This window comes from Prionailurus viverrinus, chromosome C1 (assembly GCF_022837055.1).
Source record: "Prionailurus viverrinus isolate Anna chromosome C1, UM_Priviv_1.0, whole genome shotgun sequence".
Classification (NCBI taxonomy): Eukaryota; Metazoa; Chordata; class Mammalia; order Carnivora; family Felidae; genus Prionailurus; species Prionailurus viverrinus.
The window spans coordinates 121471756-121491250 of NC_062568.1; the positions used below are offsets into that span (position 1 = coordinate 121471756).

At 42.9% G+C, this 19495-nt stretch overlaps 1 protein-coding gene across 1 annotated transcript in view; it reads right to left on the reverse strand.

Moving 5' to 3' along the window:
- FNDC7 (fibronectin type III domain containing 7) overlaps positions 1–19495 on the reverse strand; it is a 29314-nt gene that overhangs the window by 1281 nt on the left and 8538 nt on the right. Inside the window, exons 5-11 of the mRNA XM_047870944.1 lie at positions 17421–17678; positions 14518–14772; positions 12769–13026; positions 11934–12188; positions 10483–10737; positions 7234–7494; positions 2626–2655 (exon numbers count right to left, since the gene is read on the reverse strand). Coding sequence (XP_047726900.1) covers positions 2626–2655; positions 7234–7494; positions 10483–10737; positions 11934–12188; positions 12769–13026; positions 14518–14772; positions 17421–17678 — 1572 coding nt within the window. The remainder of the gene's footprint in view (positions 1–2625; positions 2656–7233; positions 7495–10482; positions 10738–11933; positions 12189–12768; positions 13027–14517; positions 14773–17420; positions 17679–19495) is intronic.

Here is a 19495-nt window from a genome sequence, read left to right on the forward strand (position 1 = left end):
ATCCTCTCTCCCTCGCTCTCTCTCTCTCTCTCTCTTTCTGCCACTCCCCTGCTCACACGTGTGCACACTCTCTCTCTCAAAAATATATAAACTTTTTAAAAATTAAAAAAATAACTACCATTTATTAAGTGCTTACTATGGAATTCTCATTGTGTCCAACAGTTTATGTCTCATTTAATCTTTATAACATCTGATGAATTAATTATTCCAATTTTCAGGAAATCTAGGCTGAGGGAGAGTTGAAGCAAGTTGCCTAAGGGTAAGTGATAGCGGTGGGATTTGAACCCAGATCTGTCTCTTAAACAATCCATTCATGTTGTTAGAAAACTTCAGGATAATCCAAGAGCCAAGGAAGACCAAAAGTCTTAGACCAACAAGATTCCCAAGGCTTCCCTTAGTGTATCTGGGAGCCCCATGTCCCCCAGCAACCCAATTTGATTAGTCCTGTGTATAAGGAAGAGAAATGCCAAACCGAGAGACAACAGTAATTCCTCCTTAGATAATAATGAATTCTGTATGATGTAGAGACTCTCAAGTGATCTGGCTTACTCTTATTTTTGAGAGTGCTTCAGGATCTACTTGAAGAGAGTGTCAGATTTCAGGCTCAAGCCTGAACCTCACTAAGGAAGGAGAAGTGACAACCTGGGGCAGCCCAGAGGGACAGAGGAAGAGGGGAGGGAGGGTATTGACCAGAGCACTACTGCTCAAATTCCAGAGTATCAGAATCACCTGAGAAACTGATAGAACTGCAGAGGCCCAGACCCTATCCCACCTCAACAGGCCTAGACATCTACATTTTTTTAAAGTAATCTCTACTCCCAAGGTGGGGCTCAAACTCACAACCCTGAGGTCAAGTCACATGCTCTACTGACTAAGCCAGCCAGGCACCCCTGAGACTACATTTTGAACAAGATTTCTGGTGATGCTGATGAGTAGCAAAGTCTAAGCTTGATGGTTTTCAAGCATTTTTTTAAAGAGCCATTGCAACTCTTTCTTTAACAAAATGTTAGGAAAGGCCAGTATTATAACATACCACTCCTCTCCTCCGAGAGGCCCCCAAGTCCCTTCTACGACCCCTCTGGGTCTCAGGGAAACACTGGTTAAACACTGCCATAATACTGGATATAGGATCCAAAAATGCAGATCCAGGCCTGTGTACATTTCACTGAAGACCAGGGCTCATGGTCATGAGGACTCAGCACAGACACTCAGCACAGAGCCTGACACGGGGCTCAGTTTCAAAATGGTGAAATCATGATCTGAGCCGAAATCAAGAGTCAGACGTTTAACTGAGCCATCCAGGTGCCCACTCACAGTTTGTTTTTAATAAGTCAGGCATGTTTCCCTATAGTCGCTGGAGATAGAACACTTTTAAAAATTAATAGGGATTGTGCTTATTTCAGATCTGCAGGTGGGACAAGAATTGGAAAGCATGTGTCCTGCTGTGCTCAGAGAGTCATTGAACCTGGAGAACAGGCAGTGGAGAGAGACTCTAGACCCAATCCCTGTCAATGGAAGGAAGTGTTGGATGGGGAGCTGGCCCAGTCTGGGAGGCTCTCCTGTGGTGTTTACCGATGGGAAAGTTTCATTTCCACTCATACCCTCTAAAGTCAGCCATGTCTGAATGGGCATGTGGCTGTGTGTGTGTGTGTGTGTGTGTGTGTGTGTGTGTATGTCCTGTCTGTAGTTTGGGGTTGATAATACTCCCTGGGGGTTTTCTCAAAGCCCCAAACCAAGCAGGCCGCTGGAAGATGTGGCAAGGATTCCTTTAAAGCAGCACATGCTACTCACTGGGCCAGCACACACAGCTCTGTGGTCATGCCCTGCCCAAGAGTAGCCTCCATGTAGGACCTAGAATAGCCCAGCGGAGGTCAGTTCTGAGCATAGCCAAGGAGGTAGTGAGAGTATCCTTACTCCAACTCCCCCTTCAGCACCCTCTTTTCCTTGACTGGCATAGCCACCCATGTAAATGCAAACCAGACATCCTTGGTCTTTGCAGGCTGTTAACAGTTTCCCTCTAACACCTGGCTACTAGGTGGTCAGACCTGCAGCATCAATGTCACCGGCATCACCTGGACCTTGTTAGAAGTACAAAGTCTCTGATCCTCCCACACCTACCAAATCAGAATCTGGTTTTAACAAGACCCCGGGTGATTTGCATGCACAATAAAGTCTGAGAAGGCCTGCTCTAAAGCTGCAGTTCTCAGGCTTGGCTACGCTGTAGGATCACCTAAGGAGCTTTGAAAAATCCTGATGCCCAGACTTACCCCAGACCAATTAAATCAGACTTTCTGGGGATAAAGCCCAGGCGTCAGTTACTTTTAAGCTCTCGAGATGACTCAACGTACAGCAGGGCTGGGAACCAGTCTCTGAAATGAAGGAGGAAGCGGCAGCCTCTCTGACACGTATTTACATTTTCCCGTGGGATCCTGGGAGACTGAAAAGACTTCCGAATGCAAAGGAATTCATTTCAACTGGTGGAATCTGAGGGGAGGCATTCTAATAGGGGGAAACGGTTATGGGAGGGGAGGGCAGGAACCACTCACATCACAGAGTCAGCTTCATTACGTCACCCTAAAGAGCAACAACAAAAATTCTATTTCATCCATGAGAAAAAGGACTTACCCATTCCAAGTGTACTTCCAGAGCAGGTTACTGGAATGAATAACAACAAAAGCATTTATATGTATTAACTGACATATTTAAAATATTAAATATACTTAAAAAAAAAGATGGTGAAGGTATAGCTTTAAGAATAGTGGAAAAGTGGGGCACCTGGGTGGCTCAGTCGGTTGAGCGGCCAACTTCAGCTTGGGTCATGATCTCACAGTCCTTGAGTTCGAGCCCCGCATCGGGCTCTATGCTGACAGCTCAGAGCCTGGAGCCTGCTTTGGATTCTGTGTCTCCCTCTCTCTCTGGCCCCCCCCCATTTGCACTCTGTCTCTCTCTGTCTTTCAAAAATGGATAAATGTTAAAAAAAAAAATAATAGTGGAAAAGTGAACCAAAGAATGAATAAGAACCGGCTCGGGTGATAAGAGGATACAGCTAGCAGTATGACCCTGGACAAGTCACTTTCCTTTTCTGTGCCTTAATTTATCTGTAAAGTGGTAAAGAATAAGAGCACCGACCTCATAAGGTGGTTATAGGAATCAACTGAGTTAATAGGACAGTGCCTGGCAATACACTCAATAATATTGGTCATTATTATCATTTATAATATCATCCTAATAATCAAAGAAAGGCATCACTGATATTGAAAAAAAGAAACCCAAAAAACAAAAAGAAAGAACTTTCCTCAGAGGCCTGATTTTTACCAGAGAAATGGAGCAAAAGCAGATTCCCTGAGTCTAAACACCCATCCTTCTTAATATGGAATGGCTACAGGTTGCGATGGCACCCCGCCAGAGGGTATAGAGTTCTTTCTTAAGTTTATTTATGTATTTTGAGAGAGAAAGAGAAAGAGAGCACGAGCAGCGGAGGAACAGAGAGAGATAATCCCAAGTAGGCTCCATGCTGTCAGCACAGAGCAAGACACGAGGGGCAGTCTCATGAACTGTGAGCCAAATCAAGAGTCAGATACTCAGGGCGCCTGGGTGGCGCAGTCGGTTAAGCGTCCGACTTCAGCCAGGTCACGATCTCGCGGTCCGTGAGTTCGAGCCCCACGTCAGGCTCTGGGCTGATGGCTCAGAGCCTGGAGCCTGTTTCCGATTCTGTGTCTCCCTCTCTCTCTGCCCCTCCCCCGTTCATGCTCTGTCTCTCTCTGTCCCAAAAATAAATAAAAACGTTGAAAAGAAAAATTAAAAAAAAAAAAAAGAGTCAGATACTCAACCGACTGAGCCACCCAGGCGTTCCGAGGGTATTCTGATAACAAGGTCTTCTAGTGGCTGACATACTGGCTGTGGGATCATAGGCAAACACATAAACTCATTCATTTTTTAATTTAAAATATATTGGAGATAGTTATGTGCTATATGTTGAGAGTCCAAAGATTACTATTTATTAGGGGAAATAACACATTTTCAACTCACAGCTGTATGGCGGGGTAAAGATAAGGGTGATATGGGGCCACAAAAGAGGGAGCACAAAGACTAATCAGCCTCTAAGAATTGGTGAAGACTTGGGTCACCTGGGTGGCTCAGTCAGTTAAGGGTCTGACTTCGGCTCAGGTTATGATCTCACAGTTCATGAGTTCAAGCCCCAAGTCAGGCTCTCTGCTCTCAGCACAGAGCCTGCTTTGGATCCTTTGTCCCCCTCTCTGCCCCTCCTCCACCTTATGCTCGCTCTCTTCCTCAAAAATAAACATTTTTTAAAAAATTGGAGAAGACTTAACAGAGAAGAGGAAATTCCCTTGGCAGAGGTGGAATCCCAGGCAAAGAGAAGAGTACTGCATCAGCTCAGAAGCATGGTACGGCACGGTATATGTGTGTGGTGAGGGCAGGTGTGTGGGAATGATTCCATGCAGCTATACTATAGAGTCCTCTTAGGACAGATATTGTGGAATGAGCCTAGAATTGTGTTGTTCCACACAGCAGGTGCCCATCACATGTAGCTCCTGAGGGCTCCACATGTGGCTAGTCTGAACTGAGGTATGCTGTATTACATGAACACCAGATTTTGAAGACTTAGTATGGAAAAAATAATGTGAAATTTTTACATTGATTTCATGTTGAAATTATATTTTGGAGACGTTGGATTACTAAAATATATAATTAAATTTAATTTTACCTGGGGAGTCTGGGTGGCTCAGTTGGTTAAGCGTCTGACTCTTGATTTCAGCTCAGGTCATGATCTCAGGGTTGTGGGATCGAGCCTATGTTGGTCTCTGCACTGATGGCACAGAGTCTGCTTGGGATTCTCGCTCTCTGTCTCTGTCTCTCTCTCTGCCCCTCCCTGCTCAAATAAATAAATAAACTTAAAAAATTAATTTTACCTATTTGTTTTTAATTTTTTAATGTGGCTACTAGAAAATTTAAATTTTTTCATACATGGCTTGTGTTAAATATCTATTGAACAGTGCAAATGTAGGAAGACTAACTATGGATGGACTGTGAGGAGCTTTGAATGCCATGCTCTAAGTACTGACTTTTATCCCATGGGGCAATGGAACACTTTTGAGGATTCTGAAGCATAAAGGAAACATAATTGGATCAGTGTCCAGAAATGACAACTCTGATAATAGCATGGAGGCTGGCATGAGCTCCAGAAGACAACACTGGGGCAGTAGTCTCGGGGAGAAGTGGTGAGGGCCTATCATATAGCAGTAGGTGTAGGAGAGAAGAGAAGTTAGATTTAAAAACCATTGTGGGGTGCCTGGCTGGCTCAGTTGGTAGAGCATGTGACCCTTGATTTTGGGATTGTAAATTTAAGCTCCATGTTGGGTGTAGAGATTACTCTTCTTCTTTTAAGTTTTTGAAAAAATGTTTATTTATTTATTTTGATAGAACAGGGGAGGGGCAGAGAGAGGAGAGAATCCCAGGCAGGCTCCATGCTGTCTGCATAGAGGCCAAGGTGGGGCTCGAACTCACAAACTGTGAGATCATGACCTAAGCTGAAATCAAGAGCCAGATGCTCAATGCACTGAGCCATCCAGGCACCCTGGGTGTAGAGATTACTTAAAATGTTTTTTAAAAATATTTTTAAAAACCTCAAAACATCACAAAGTGAATAGGACAGGACTTGGAGACCCCTTAAATATAGAGGGTAAAGGAGAGGCTGAAGCTGACTCCAGGGTTCTTAAAAACATTTTTTTAATGTTCTTATTTTATTTTTGAGAGAGAGAAAGAGACAGAGCACTAGTGGGGGAGGGGCAGAGAAAGAGGGAGACACAGAATCCAAAGCAGGCTCCAGGCTCTGAGCTGTCAGCACAGAGCCCGATGTAGAACTTGAACTCACGGATGGTGAGATCATCACCTGAGTCGAAGTCAGAGGCCCAACGGACTGAGCCACCCAAGCACCTCTGACTGAAGGATTTCTAGCTTGTGTACCTGAAATAAGGATGCGGGGAGGAAGATTAGAAACTGCAGAAGATCAGGAGTTCCCTTTTGCCCTGAGGAGTTGAAATGCCTTGGGGCACCTCCAGGTAGAGGTATCAAGTTTGAATATGAATTTAGAGGTTAGAAGAGTTATAGATAAGAGATTTGAGAGGCTGGAAGCCTCAATTTTCTCATTTATACGTTGGAGCTAATAAAACGTGTTGAATCTACCTTATAGAGTTATTTTGAGCATTCAATGAGATACTGAATGTGAAAACTCTTGATAAATTACAAAACAATACAAATATGACGAAACACTGGTATTGAGTCTCTTTTTCCTAAGATCTGATCCTCACCCCAAGAACCTATTCCTGTCCCTTCCCATAGGGCATTACTCTGGGCCAGCTTGTTCTGTGGACAAGATAATGAAAATACAAGGAATCAGAGCATGACAGCCAAGGGCAGCAAGAACAGTATTAAGAAGACCTGGCCTGGTTCTGTCCAGGGGCCATTTGAGCCTTCCTGCTACCTATACATAATTAGAAATTTTTACATTCTGTTATCAGTAAAGGTTTCTGAGTCAGTATTTATTCCTCTTCCTGTGATCACCTATAAAGTTCTAGGGCCTTATCTCTTCTCTTAAAATTTATTTTTTAGAAATATATGAAAAATATATGTCTATGCTCCGGGCAAGGTAGCAGAAGGTGCTGGAAGACAGAACAGGGGAATTGCTAATTTCTGCCAGCTCTGGTGAGATGGCAGCTGCTGACAGTCATGTTTTGTGACCACAGACTGCCTGCCCACTCATATTTCCAAAGCTAGCTTCTGATTTATAAATTCATTTTTTCCCCTGATTCTCCAACTTCTCGAACCTGTGCAGATCAAGATTCAAGTCTCTTAATTTCCAATATTTCAGGGTGTTTATCATTATCTCTGAGACTATGTTAAAAATCGATTCCCAAATCTCAAAGCAAAAAATCATTTTAAATCTGCTTTACTATTTCAACAGCAAGCATCTGGTCCTTTTTCTGAAAAAGAAAGGAACAGTGAAGGGAGGAGTGTCTCCAAATCATGTAATAAGAAAACATCACAGTTGCAAAGAAGCTTGAGATCCCTGTAGCCAGAATCTGCCTGCCACATATAGAAATTTCACACCTCTTTGACCTTCCTAACATAGCAAATAAGTGTGATTGCTCTGAGTCTTAACTGACAGATTGAGTTCAGGGTTAGTTTCAAATAAAGTGTTGTAACTTGCTCTACCTGAATAGATTTTTTTTGGACAGAAAGTAAGCTTCAGTCCTGTCTCAGCAACTGGTGAGACCATCACGGTATATACATCCCCACAGGGTATCTCGGTGACATCACAAAAACTGAGGCCAGCTCTTGGGGCACAGGTGAAAATGCCTTTAGAACCGTAGAGGTCAGTGCTATAATTGGTAGAGCCCCTGGAGGCTTGCCAGTAGATTCGGATGCCATTAGGGCTCAGCCTATATAATTTCACTCCCAAAGGGCAGCAGGCACCTGAGGATAAAAACAGACACAAATCACTTATTCCACCATCAGATAAACATGGCCTTTATTACAGTGGGGAAACAAGATAAGTAACCTAAATAATATATGATTAGAGCATTATTCGAAGGGGTACTCAAGTTCTTTCTGTGGTGGGCCACATGATTAGAAATCCATGTGTGATGCTGAGGTGAGCCAAGAATTTTTAATGGAGAACAACAGTGAGTTAAAAAGTCCCCACTTGGGGCACCTGGGTGGCTCAGTCAGTTAAGCGTCTGACTTTGGCTCAGGTCATGATCTCACTGTTCCTGGGTTGGAGCCCCGTGTTAGGCTCTGTGCTGACAGATCAGAGCCTGGAGCCTGCTTCAAATTCCATGTTTCCTTGTCTCTCTGCCCTTCCCCCACTTGCACTCTGTCTCTGTCTCTCAAAAATAAATAAGACATTAAAAAAAATTAAAAAAAAAAAAACTCCCCACTTGGTGGGGCACCTGGGTGGCTCAGTTGGTTAAGCTTCTGACCTCAGCTCAGGTCATGATCTCACAGTTCATGAGTTCGAGTCCCGCATCGAGCTGTCTGCTGTCAACACAAAGCCCGTTTTGGATCCTCTGTACCCCCTCTCTCTTTGCCCCTCCCCTGCTTGCACTCTCTCTCTCTCTCTCTCTCAAAAATAAACAAACATTACAAAAAAATCTCCACTTGGCAGATATGTATTGTATACAAATGTGAGCCAAGTATATAGAATCCTTGTTAAGATCTTTCATAATGCCCTAGTTCCACAAGATTTTAGTGGGATTGAATTTAAATCATCTGCATTCAGGTTTTTAAAATTTTATTTATTTATTTATTTTGAGAAAGATAGCATGAGCAGGAGAGGCGCAGAAAGGGAGAGAGAGAATCCCGGGTGGGCTCTGTGCTAACACAGACCCCACAAGGAGCTCCAACTCATGAAGCCAGATCATGACCTGAGCTGAAACCAAGAGTTGGATGCTTAACTGACTGAGCCAGTCAGGTGCCCCATTAACTGCTATCAGCTTTAATTGAAAATACCTATTTTGCTGACCTGAGTAGCATGACACTTGGGGAGTAGTCACTTACACAAGAGTCAAGTGACCAGGCTTTGCTCATCCACACTTTGTCCATGCTAGCTCACTAGGTCCTTCTGTTTTCTTTGCTAGATGCCCTGAGCAGGCTACACACATCAGGTGCCAAGCAGGGCACCGAATGGTGGCTTACTCAGTAACAAAAATTAAAATGTTGTTGTATGATGATTAAAACATTCAGTTATAGATAATCAGGTTCATTTGATTTGTTCTTTCTTTTAAAGAAAGGTTTTTTTACATGTGAAGATAAGCAGTGGGCCATATTCCCAGAACTGGATATCAGGGTAAGAATGCAGGCAGTAAATCTAATGAAAGATAATGGTCCCAAAGAAAGTATGAAACAGCTTACGTATGTGTAGCATGTTATAAATGCTTTCACATTATAATTATTACAATTTCTCTTACCAATGAGGAAACGTTAGGGAAGATAAGGCAACGAAGCTTATAAGAAACTTCTTTTTTTTTTTTTTTTTTTTTTTTTTGAGGGAGAGAGAGAGTATGTGAGTGAGAGGTGGCATCAGGGTGGGGAGAGGCAGAGAGAAGGAGAGAGAGAATGTCAAGCAGGCTTGCATGGAGCCCCACGCGGGGCTCCATCTCATAACCCTGAGATCCTGACCTGAGCTAAAACCAAGAGTCGGACGCTTAACAGACTGAGCCACCCTGGCGCCCCAGAAGCTGTATCTTTAGACTCCTAGTTGAAGACCTTTTCTACTGCCCTTGGGGAGGCAAAATTATATTTTAGCTCTCCCATCCCGTGCCCTGGGGCAGACACGGTGAACTAATGATTGTACTTTCTCATTAAAAAAGCATTTTCAGGAGTTTTCTTTTCTTTTTTCAAAAGCATGCCCCAAACAGCCACTTCAGTGGACTAGATTCACACAAGAGAATCAATCTTATTTGCTAACCCCATACCCACTACCTTCCCCTGCTATTCCCTAATGATTTGCTCTTTGTGAAGAACAAGATACAATACTGTCAGTAGACAGTGCTCTTTCAGCCTGTTGAAATAAGAAACCATTGAAGGAGATGGAGTGGTTTAGAAGAGAGAGGTGATAGCATAATAATAATGAGAAGAAAAGAATTCAAGACAAATAGAATGTGTGACCTAAATGCTTTCTGGAAACTCTGCCAGACTGAGTTACTCTGTGCAGCGGGTAGCTGTGCCGTATAAATCTGTCCTGCCTTCAGAAAAAGTATACCTGAACCATGTTACCAAGGGAATCAATTCATCAACCACCAACAGAAGCCTCTGACGCTTTGAGGTTCTAAGTTAAGAGGAAACTTGTAAACATTTTAGAAAATAATCTGAATTTATAATGCTAGCAGAATGGAGATGCAGGATCTTTTTAAATGAGGATGGGCTTACGTCTGGATTGATAATAGTCAAAGTCCTGGGGTACCCAGGTGGCTCAGTCAGTTGGGCCCAGCCTCCAACTCTTGATTTCAACTCAGGTCATGATCTCACAGTTCTGTGAGCTTGAGCCCCATGTCGGCTCTGTGCTGGCATCTTGGAGCCTGCTTGGGATCCTCCCTCTCTCTCTCTCTGCTCCTCCTTTGCTTATGCTCTCTCCGTCTCTCTCAAAAAAATAAAAAAACTTAGGGGTGCCTGGGTGACTCAGTTGGTTGAACATTTAATTCTTGATTTCGGCTCAGGTCATGATCTCACGGTTCGTGGATTTGAGCCTCACATCAGTCTCCGCACTGACAGTGAGGAGCCGGCTTGGGATTCTTTCTCTCTCCTTCTGTCTACCCCTCCCCAGCTCAAGTTCATGCTTTCTCTCAAAATAAATAAATAAACTTTTAAAAATTATGAATAAGTAAATAAATAAAGAAAGAAACTTTAAAAAAATAGTCGAAGTCCATATTGATACTCCATAGCTGGAATTTAGAATTCACTTACTAGAGGAATAACTTTGGTAGGTGCAGTCTGCAGTCAACCCAGTGGCACTAATCGCTTTTAATGCCACTGTGTAATTGACGCCACATGTGATACATCCCAGGAGGCACTGGTTTTGATGGGTGAGACACTTAGACTGTCCGGTGTGCGACTCCAGAACTGTCACATAGGTTTGGGCCCCGGTCCCAACAGTCCAGCTCACGTTGATTACTGATTGGGTGACCTGAGTTACTGTCAGACCAGCTGGACAGCACGGCACTTAGGTGGGGAAGAAGAGAAAGAATTGGGGATTTATTTCCACTGAGGGTTATTTGTGGGAAAATGACAGAGAATGGTATTTTGTCTGTATACCATTCAGTATCCTGCATTTCTCAAATCTTTAATTATTAAGCAAAATCTCCTTTTGTTAAGTGCAATCTCATTTCCTCTGATACATCATTTAACATCAACTCTACGTTGGGGTTGCTTTCCCCAAGAAGGCGGAGCACTAACTGGCTGTGGGTAATGTGAGTTTCCTCCCAATGTTTTCAGAATAAGAAAGAAATCCTTTGTTGTTTCCCAACTTTAACAATTCCAGTTGCAAACTTCAAAGCAATGGCTGTAGTCACCTCTTCTCACAATGTAACATTTCACAGCCTTTGCAATTAAAAGTATGTTGCCTTTTTCATGCATTTCATAGTACTTAATTGATATAAAAGCTTGCAATATTTTTAGCCACCTAAGAATATCACAGCCAATTCTCAAATTTTCAGAGATTGTTAAACAGGATATAGGATATCTAGAATCTTCCTGAGTATTGGGCATGGTCTCTATTCTGCTGCTTTTTACATTTCAACTTTTATAGTCCAAAGTGCCATCCATTGTATATAAGAGAAAATAATGTCCAAAAGCTTTAAGTAATTTGCTAAATTTCTCTCACACACAGTGCTTTGAAGCTGTAACAGCTTTCTTTTATCAAGCTCTTACTGTGTATGCATCAGGCACCATGCTAAGTAAGTGCTTGCAGCATTAACTAACTTAACATTTGCAACCACCCGAGCAATCCATTCTCCCCTTTTACCAGAAAACTGAAACTCAGAAAGCATTTTACACAGAAAGGTTTTAAACGGCTGAGCCAAAGAAAGAAAACATAAGCCAGCTCATTTGGTTACTTGTTCGTTGTTTCGGGAGATTATGTCATGGAGGAATGTGAATTCAAATCAATGTTTTGCAGCGTCAATGTATTCCTCCTTTGATGTCAGCATAGGAATACATTAGAGTCTTTTGATGCTATTTTTACAGAAACTGTGTCCAAACATGGCAAGTTTTATTTTCTAAGACTGGGCTGTTTGAAAGGCCAGAGAGTATAATGTATTTCTATCACAGTTAGGACCAACGAAATGAGAAAGTTCATGTCATAACAATTTCTAAAGACCACATTGAAGTCAACGTTCAGGATGGAGGCTGCCACCTACCTGTTTCCAGGGGCACACTGAAGCTGGGCAGGCTCCGCCCTGCCTGTGTTTCAGCCACCGCAGTGACGGAGAACACGGAGCCGCAGGGCAAGCTCCCCACCACGCAGGACTCTCCCGTGCTGCTGCACCGATACAGCCCTTTCTCCCCCTGGGCAGTCACCGTGTAAGTGGCATCGTCATTAGTGGATCGCCAGTGCACACGAATCATGGAGAATGCATCCTTTGAAACGTTTTTTATTTCGGGACTGCAAGGAGCTAAGCGATTTTAGATTATTAATTGAAACAGTGTGAGTCAAAAATATCAGGTGTGCCATCTGGTCTAAATGTGATTCCCACCCCCGCCTCCCCCACCGCCCTAACATGAGATCATCCCTGCTTTCAAACATAATGAGCATGTAGGCCAGATTCACAGAGCCTTTGTGTGGAAACATGGTATTAGGTTCTTTTAGCATCAGACTCACAGGAAAATATTAAGGGGCATTTTGAACTCCAAAAGCAAAAGTAATTAAGATGAACATTTGCAGTCTTAACCCTCGTGGCGTGAATACGGAGAGTTCCCTGTCCCCCCCGCCCCCCAAAAGTCAGAGGAACTGAATGGCTGAAGTAATTACTGAGGAAGCTTTCCACTCTCCCCATGATCTCCTTTTTTGTTTTTTTTCCCCCCACTTTCCTTGTTCTACCTACTCTTCTGCCCTTCTGTAGGAAGAGAGGGGCTCTGATGGTCCCCACAAAGAGTGGTTTTACAGTTCTTGCTGAATGCCCATCATGAAGGGCATGCCCATAGCTAGGGTGAATAGTTCAGACAGCAGTGAAGGAAATCATAGCTGTATCGTACCTGTGGTTACAAATCGGGAAGTACATGACATATTGCTGCCCCGGACTTCACTGAAGGAATACACTGTGATGTTGTACTTGGTGTCACACTCTAGAGCGGAGAGGGTGCAAGCAGGAGCAGTGTCATTGCACTCAACCACTTTGAACCCATCTACAGCCTTGGTTTCATAAAGTTCGGCACCACGGACAGGAGACCAGACAATCTCTACTCTGTCACTGGACACCAACACAGGGTTAATATCGCTAGGACAACAGGGGGCTGAAAGCAGGAGCAGAGAGAGAAAATGGAGGTCAGTAAAGGAACAAGGATGTCAGAGGAGGGCATTGAGTCCTGATCTCCCAGGGCCCAGAGCTTCTGCCACAGCCCTCCCAAGTTGCTCCAAGAACCTCCTACAGGTCTTTCCAGCTGTGATCTTGGCCTAACACCCACTACATAAAGGATAAATCCTCTATGCATGATGTCCAAGGTCATCACAAGCTGCATCCAACCTACATGTTCAGCTGTGCCTCCCCTCACCAATTCCCTCAATTCCCCACCCTACATGTGCTCTCATTTCCTTATGCCTTGAAGACTGCTAACCCTCTACTGAAATGCTGTTCCTCTCTTCTGCCTGGTAAAAATTATACCTAGTCTAAGTTCCCAATCCTATCAGTCTTTCCAGACACTAACCAGATAAGACTGAGGGCTGCAGGAGGGGGAAGGATCATTGTATTAGTACATCTTAGAACAGACCCTATATTATGTCATGGACAAATTCTGACAAATGTCTAGCATGGCTTGGAGTTTTCTGGGATGCCCTTGCCCCACCTACATTCCATTCATCCTTAAATATCCAGTTCAAGGTCACTCCTTCTGGAAGGCCCTCCTGTGCTCTTGAGACTTGATTGATAACCTCTTATTCCATTTTCCAAAGGCATCAATTATTTGATTCCTTCAACTTGATAAAATTTATTGTAATACAGCTAGTTATACACAATATTATGTTTTTATTTGTAAATATGGTTAAGTTTAAATAACTCACTCCATTCATTCTTCAAACATCAAGCGTTTCCCATATGCCAATCACAGTATAAGAAACATTGAGGATGAAGAGGTAAATAAAACAGTCCTTGCTCCCTAGAAGATCCAAGACTAGTAGAAGAGAATAATAGTAATAATGATGCTAATAAAAAATACTTTGCACTGTGCTTTACCACATGCAAAGACCTATTTCATATTCATGCTCTCATTATTATTTGTCCCATTTTGCATATTAAGGATACTAAGGAACTAGCAAGGTAATGTCCTTATCCCCATTTTTCAAATGAGTTAGAGGTCAAGTTAGGACAGGTGTCCTGCTGCAGAGCCTTCCACACCAGGCAGTGCCTTTGCCATGGCATCTCTGTTTTCGGTCTTGGGGAAAGGGTGAACTCCTGAGACAGGAGGACTGTGTCCCCTTCAGCACCTTGCACAGGGTGCTGAACACTCAGTAGATCATGGTGGAGGGTTTAAGTTTTCAGAGCAGGTATGAACAACTATATTCTTTGCTCTCTTTTCACTTCTACGCCTTGCATTCTTGTTAAGGTTGGGTCCATGAACCCAAAATTTCCTGCTCTGGAAAGAATGTGAGAGGAGAGATTCTCTTTCTGTTCTTGACCCTGGAATGACTCCCAGGTAACCTATGTCAGTCAGTTATCACAAAGGTGATTTATGCTGCTGCTGAGTTCAGGGAACTCAGAACTCCCTTCACAAGCATCAAGTGCAACTTACCTGTGGTATAATTGAACACATCGCCCAGAGGACTCTGCCCTGCCTTGTTATAGGCAAAAACACTAATAAAGTAAGTGAAGCCACATTCAGATAAGAAATTGCACTGGGTGAGGGATGTGTTGCAGTGGACTTCCAAGCCATCATCACTCTTCACAAAGGCCACATAGTAATCACCCAGATCTACATTGGACCAAGCCACAGACAGGTGGCCCGGAGGATCTTCTTGGATGGTCACTCTTCCAGGTGCACAAGCAACTAGGAAACAGTAAATAATAAACAGCTATGAGAGTCCTGCAAGAGATTTTCTTTATACCTTTGCAATTGTCCAGAATATCACATGCCACGGACAAGGAATAAATCAAACAGTATGTGCAAACCAACAAGGCATTCTCACATGTTGTAAAACTTATCTCACACAATACATGCTAGACAATGTCAGAAATAGGCATGGATGGGGCACCCGAGTGGCTCAGTTGGTTAAGTGTCTGACATCGGCTCAGGTCATGATCTCACAGTTTGTGCTGACAGCGCAGAGCCTGGAGCCTGTTTCGGATTCTGCGTCTGCTCCTCTCTCTGCCACTCCCCCGTTCACACTCTGTCTTTCTCAAAAATAAATAAACATTAAAAAGATTTTTTTAATTAAAAAAATAAAAGAAATAGGTATGGATCACCTTGGTTAACATTGCATTCATTTCTGTGTTAAGGCAATGCCAGGATCAGCATAGAATGAAGGGATGACTTCAAATGAAGTTTATTCTTTCAAGCTCTAAGCTTTTAAAATTTTAGCCATCTTTAGTGGAATCTTCCTAAAATATATTTCACAATTCTGGGACCCAGGAAACACATAGCACTTTCGAAACATAGTTCTTTTATTGGTAAGTTGGGCTGTTCCCATGATCATGACTGATTGTTTTACAATTTTTTTTAATGTCTATTTATTTTTGAGAGACAGAGAACAAACAAGCGAGGGAGGGGCAGAGAGAGAGGAAGACACAGAATCCGAAGCAGGCTCCAGACTCTGAGCTGTCAGCACAGAACTCGATGCGGGGCTCGAACTCACAAACCGTGAGATCATAACCTGAGCCGTAAGTTGGACGCTTAACCAACTGAGCCACCCAGGCGTCCCATGACTGATTGTTTTATACACAAACTGATGCCACCCAACTGTAGACATGCAGGATTATTTCAGTGGCACTTTACCCTGGCTGCACATTAGAATTAAGTGAGGAGCTTTTACAAACTAGTCATACCAGACTCCACTCCCAGAAGCTCTGATTTAGTTGATCTTAGGTGGATTTTTAAAAAGCTCCCCAGATGCTCTTAATGTGCCTCCAAGATTGGGAAACACTGGAGGGTTCTCTCCTGCATTAAATGATTAACTTGGATCTGCTATGCTTTTGAAAGTGTATTCTGATTTTTTCCTTCACTCTCAGCTATTCCAACCTCATAACCATTTCTAATAGGCTGTCTGCAGCAAATTATAACTCTCAAAAGAGAAGCCAAATCACCAGGTTTGCTATCAGTGACCTTAATTTAACATAACTATAAGAAATTGTGCATCTGGGCTCCTGGGTGGCTCAGTTGGTTAAGTGTCCCGCTCTTGATTTCAGCTCAGGTCATGATCTTACAGTTCGTGAGACCCAGCCCCATGTTGAGCTCTGTGCCGGCAACACAGGACCTGCTTGGGATTCTCTGTCTCCTCTCTCCTCTCTCAATAAATAAATAAACTTTTTAAAAAGTTAAAAAAAAAAAAAAAAGAAACTGTGTATCTGAGGGCTTGGCTTATTTTTTCCCTGTAAAATACACTGCATCAGCTTGGTGATGGCTCTTTTCCTCTCTGTTCAGAAGCCTTTTAAACTCAGGATGACATAGTTCTCTCTGCTGGGTAAAGTGGACATTATTGTGATTATCTACATTTTCTTTGGCTTAGAGGACTAAAATCAGGCAAACCTGGGCTTGAATCCTAGCTCTAGCACTTATTATTGGTGTGACTTTGGAAAAATTACATCACTCTCAGACCTAAACTTTTTTTTATCTGAAAAAGGAAATAATAGAGCCTACATCATTGAGTTGTCATGAAAGATAAATAAAATAATGTATTTATAGTGCCTGGTACATAGAAGGTCTTCACTAAATGTTAGTTCCCATCACCAAAACACAGAAATGTTTCTAAATAGAGGAGTAAACCTCCACATATGTAAGCCTTCATTTTTCTGATAAGATGAAAATAGGAAGATATTTAAGCACATACTCAGAATTATAGGCTGCCCACCTTTATTTATTTAAAAAAAAATTTTTTTTTTCAACGTTTATTTATTTTGGGGACAGAGAGAGACAGAGCATGAACGGGGGAGGGGCAGAGAGAGAGGGAGACACAGAATCGGAAACAGGCTCCAGGCTCTGAGCCATCAGCCCAGAGCCCGACGCGGGGCTCGAACTCCCGGACCGTGAGATCGTGACCTGGCTGAAGTCGGACGCTTAACCGACTGCGCCACCCAGGTGCCCCCTGCCCACCTTTATTTAAAAAATAGCTCCCACCCAGCATAGGTCTGCAAAACATGACGTAAGGAAGAGGCCACTGTGTGTACTGCACAGTTAAACCTATGTATAACTCCAACTGGATCCTAGAATTTTTACAGCTTTACAAAGTATAAAGATAATCAATTAATGAAAGAATAGAATAGGAGCCAGGACTCCTAATTTTCAAAGATGTGCTTTTTCCAATGCGTGATATCCAGTTTTACTATCACATTAAACTCCTTAGAATGTCCCATGCAATGCTTTCACTTAGACCAGGCTTCTAGAATGTTCTGGAACATTATCAACATTATCAGGTGGTTATTTGTTTCCCTGATGGCAGTCACACTGGCTTGCCAGCCCCACAGTCACTCTTGCTTACATACCAGTTTTTAGGGCCTCTGATGAAGTTGACTTGCTAGACCCAGCATCATTACTTGCTAAAACTGAAATTAGGTACTCAGTCCCACACTGTAGGGAGGAGATAGTACAGGCACTGAGAGTCGTACTACAGCTCAGCTCCGAAGAGTCACTCAAAGCCATCACGGTATAGTTGAAAGCTCCTTCCGTTGGGGCCCATGAAACAGAAGCCGTCAGAGCCCCACCGTCAAGAGAGACTTGAATGCTGGCAGGGGCACGAGGACCTAGATATTTGAGAAACAATTAAGATTTTGCAGTAGCCTCGAAAATCCAAGTAAGATTTGGCCTAACAACATTGCAGAGCTTGGAGGATGACGTACCACGATAGTAGGATAATTGCAAGCGTTTAGAGCATAAAATCGGGACTTAAAGGTAACACATCTGCCGTTGACTATGCAAACTCATAACTAGCTATGCGACATTATCCATGTTATTTAATATGTTATTTACTTTTTTTTTTTTAACGTCTGTAAAATGTATCTAATAAGGGGCTCCTGGGTGGCGCAGTCGGTTAAGCGTCCGACTTCAGCCAGGTCACGATCTCGTGGTCCGGGAGTTCGAGCCCGCATCAGGCTCTGGGCTGATGGCTCAGAGCCTGGAGCCTGTTTCCGATTCAGTGTCTCCCTCTCTCTTTGCCCCTCCCCCATTCATGTTCTGTCTCTCTCTGTCCCAAAAATAAATAAACGTTGAAAAAAAAAATTAAAAAAAAAATGGATCTAATAAGATCAGTCCCTAACACATATTAGGTGCTAAATAAGCATTCATTCATTCACTGAATGAATCAGTGAACACACAACAAGTAATTGAATAATTAAATGAGATTATAAATGTGAAGGGCTAAAAGGGCCCTACGGATATGTTATTATTAAGTGGTAGGTCAAATATTCTATTATCGAAAGATGAAGCTGAACGGAGTAGCTTCAACAATATCCTTCCTTTACTTTTTTTTTTTTTTAACTAGGCTCTATGCCCAGCACAGAGCCCAATGTAGGGCTTAAACTCACCACCCTGAGATCGAGACCTGAGCTGAGATCAAGAGTTGGATGCTTAACCAACTGAGCCAGGCAGGCACCCCTACTTTTTTTTTAAAGATTTTATTTTTAAGTAATCTCTACACCAACATGGGGCTTGAACTTACAACTCTGAAATCAAGACTCATATGCTCTACTAGTTGAGACAGCCAGACACCGTTCCCTTCTTTATTTCTGACACCTGCTAAGACTTTTTATGTAAGTGTTTTTAGGTCATAACTGATTCTAAAAGAGCAGAATTTCATTCCATTCAAAATCAAAGGGAAGAAAGGAAAGTATCAAGTGTGATGGTCATATATTAGAGCAGTCATTTTAGTGTCTCCAAAAACTTCCCTCTACATTTGTAGAAATATGCCTTCCTCTTTTCAGGGTTATCCTTTTGAGAAAGCTTGAGAAGTATCCTTTTGTGTTGGGGATCTGTGCTGTAATGAGGCCCACCTGGAAGGCATTAGAGAACTGCTTGCATAGCATATGAGCAGAAACCAGCAACTTCTAGACACACGTGGGTTATGCAGGCAAGGCCCTGTTTGAGGAAACAGGCACTCAACTCATCCTCTACAGGGCACATCCCTGCCATGTTTCTCCTATAGGCCTTCGAGGTCCTACAGGACCCTTCCCCTGCTTCCTGGTTAGCTTACCTGCAGAGGCAGTTCTGCTCTGAAGTAATTCTGGGGTTAAGGCTAGTAAAAGTAGCCTGCAGTATTTTAGGACAACCAGCTCTTTCCACATGGGGGATGGGAGAACCAGGAAAAATGAGTACAGTATTGGGGGTTGTTGGGGGGTTGAATTGAGTCCCCTCAAAATTCATATGTTGAAGCCCTAACCCCTAGTACCTCAAAATGTCATCTTATTTGAAAACAGGGTCATAGTAGATGCAATTAGTGCAGATGAGATCATTAGGGTGGGCCCTAATCCAATATGACTGGTGTCCTTAGAAAGAGAGAAAATTTTGTGCTTGCTTTGACAACACATATACTAAAATTGGAATGATACATGGGGCGCTTGAGTGG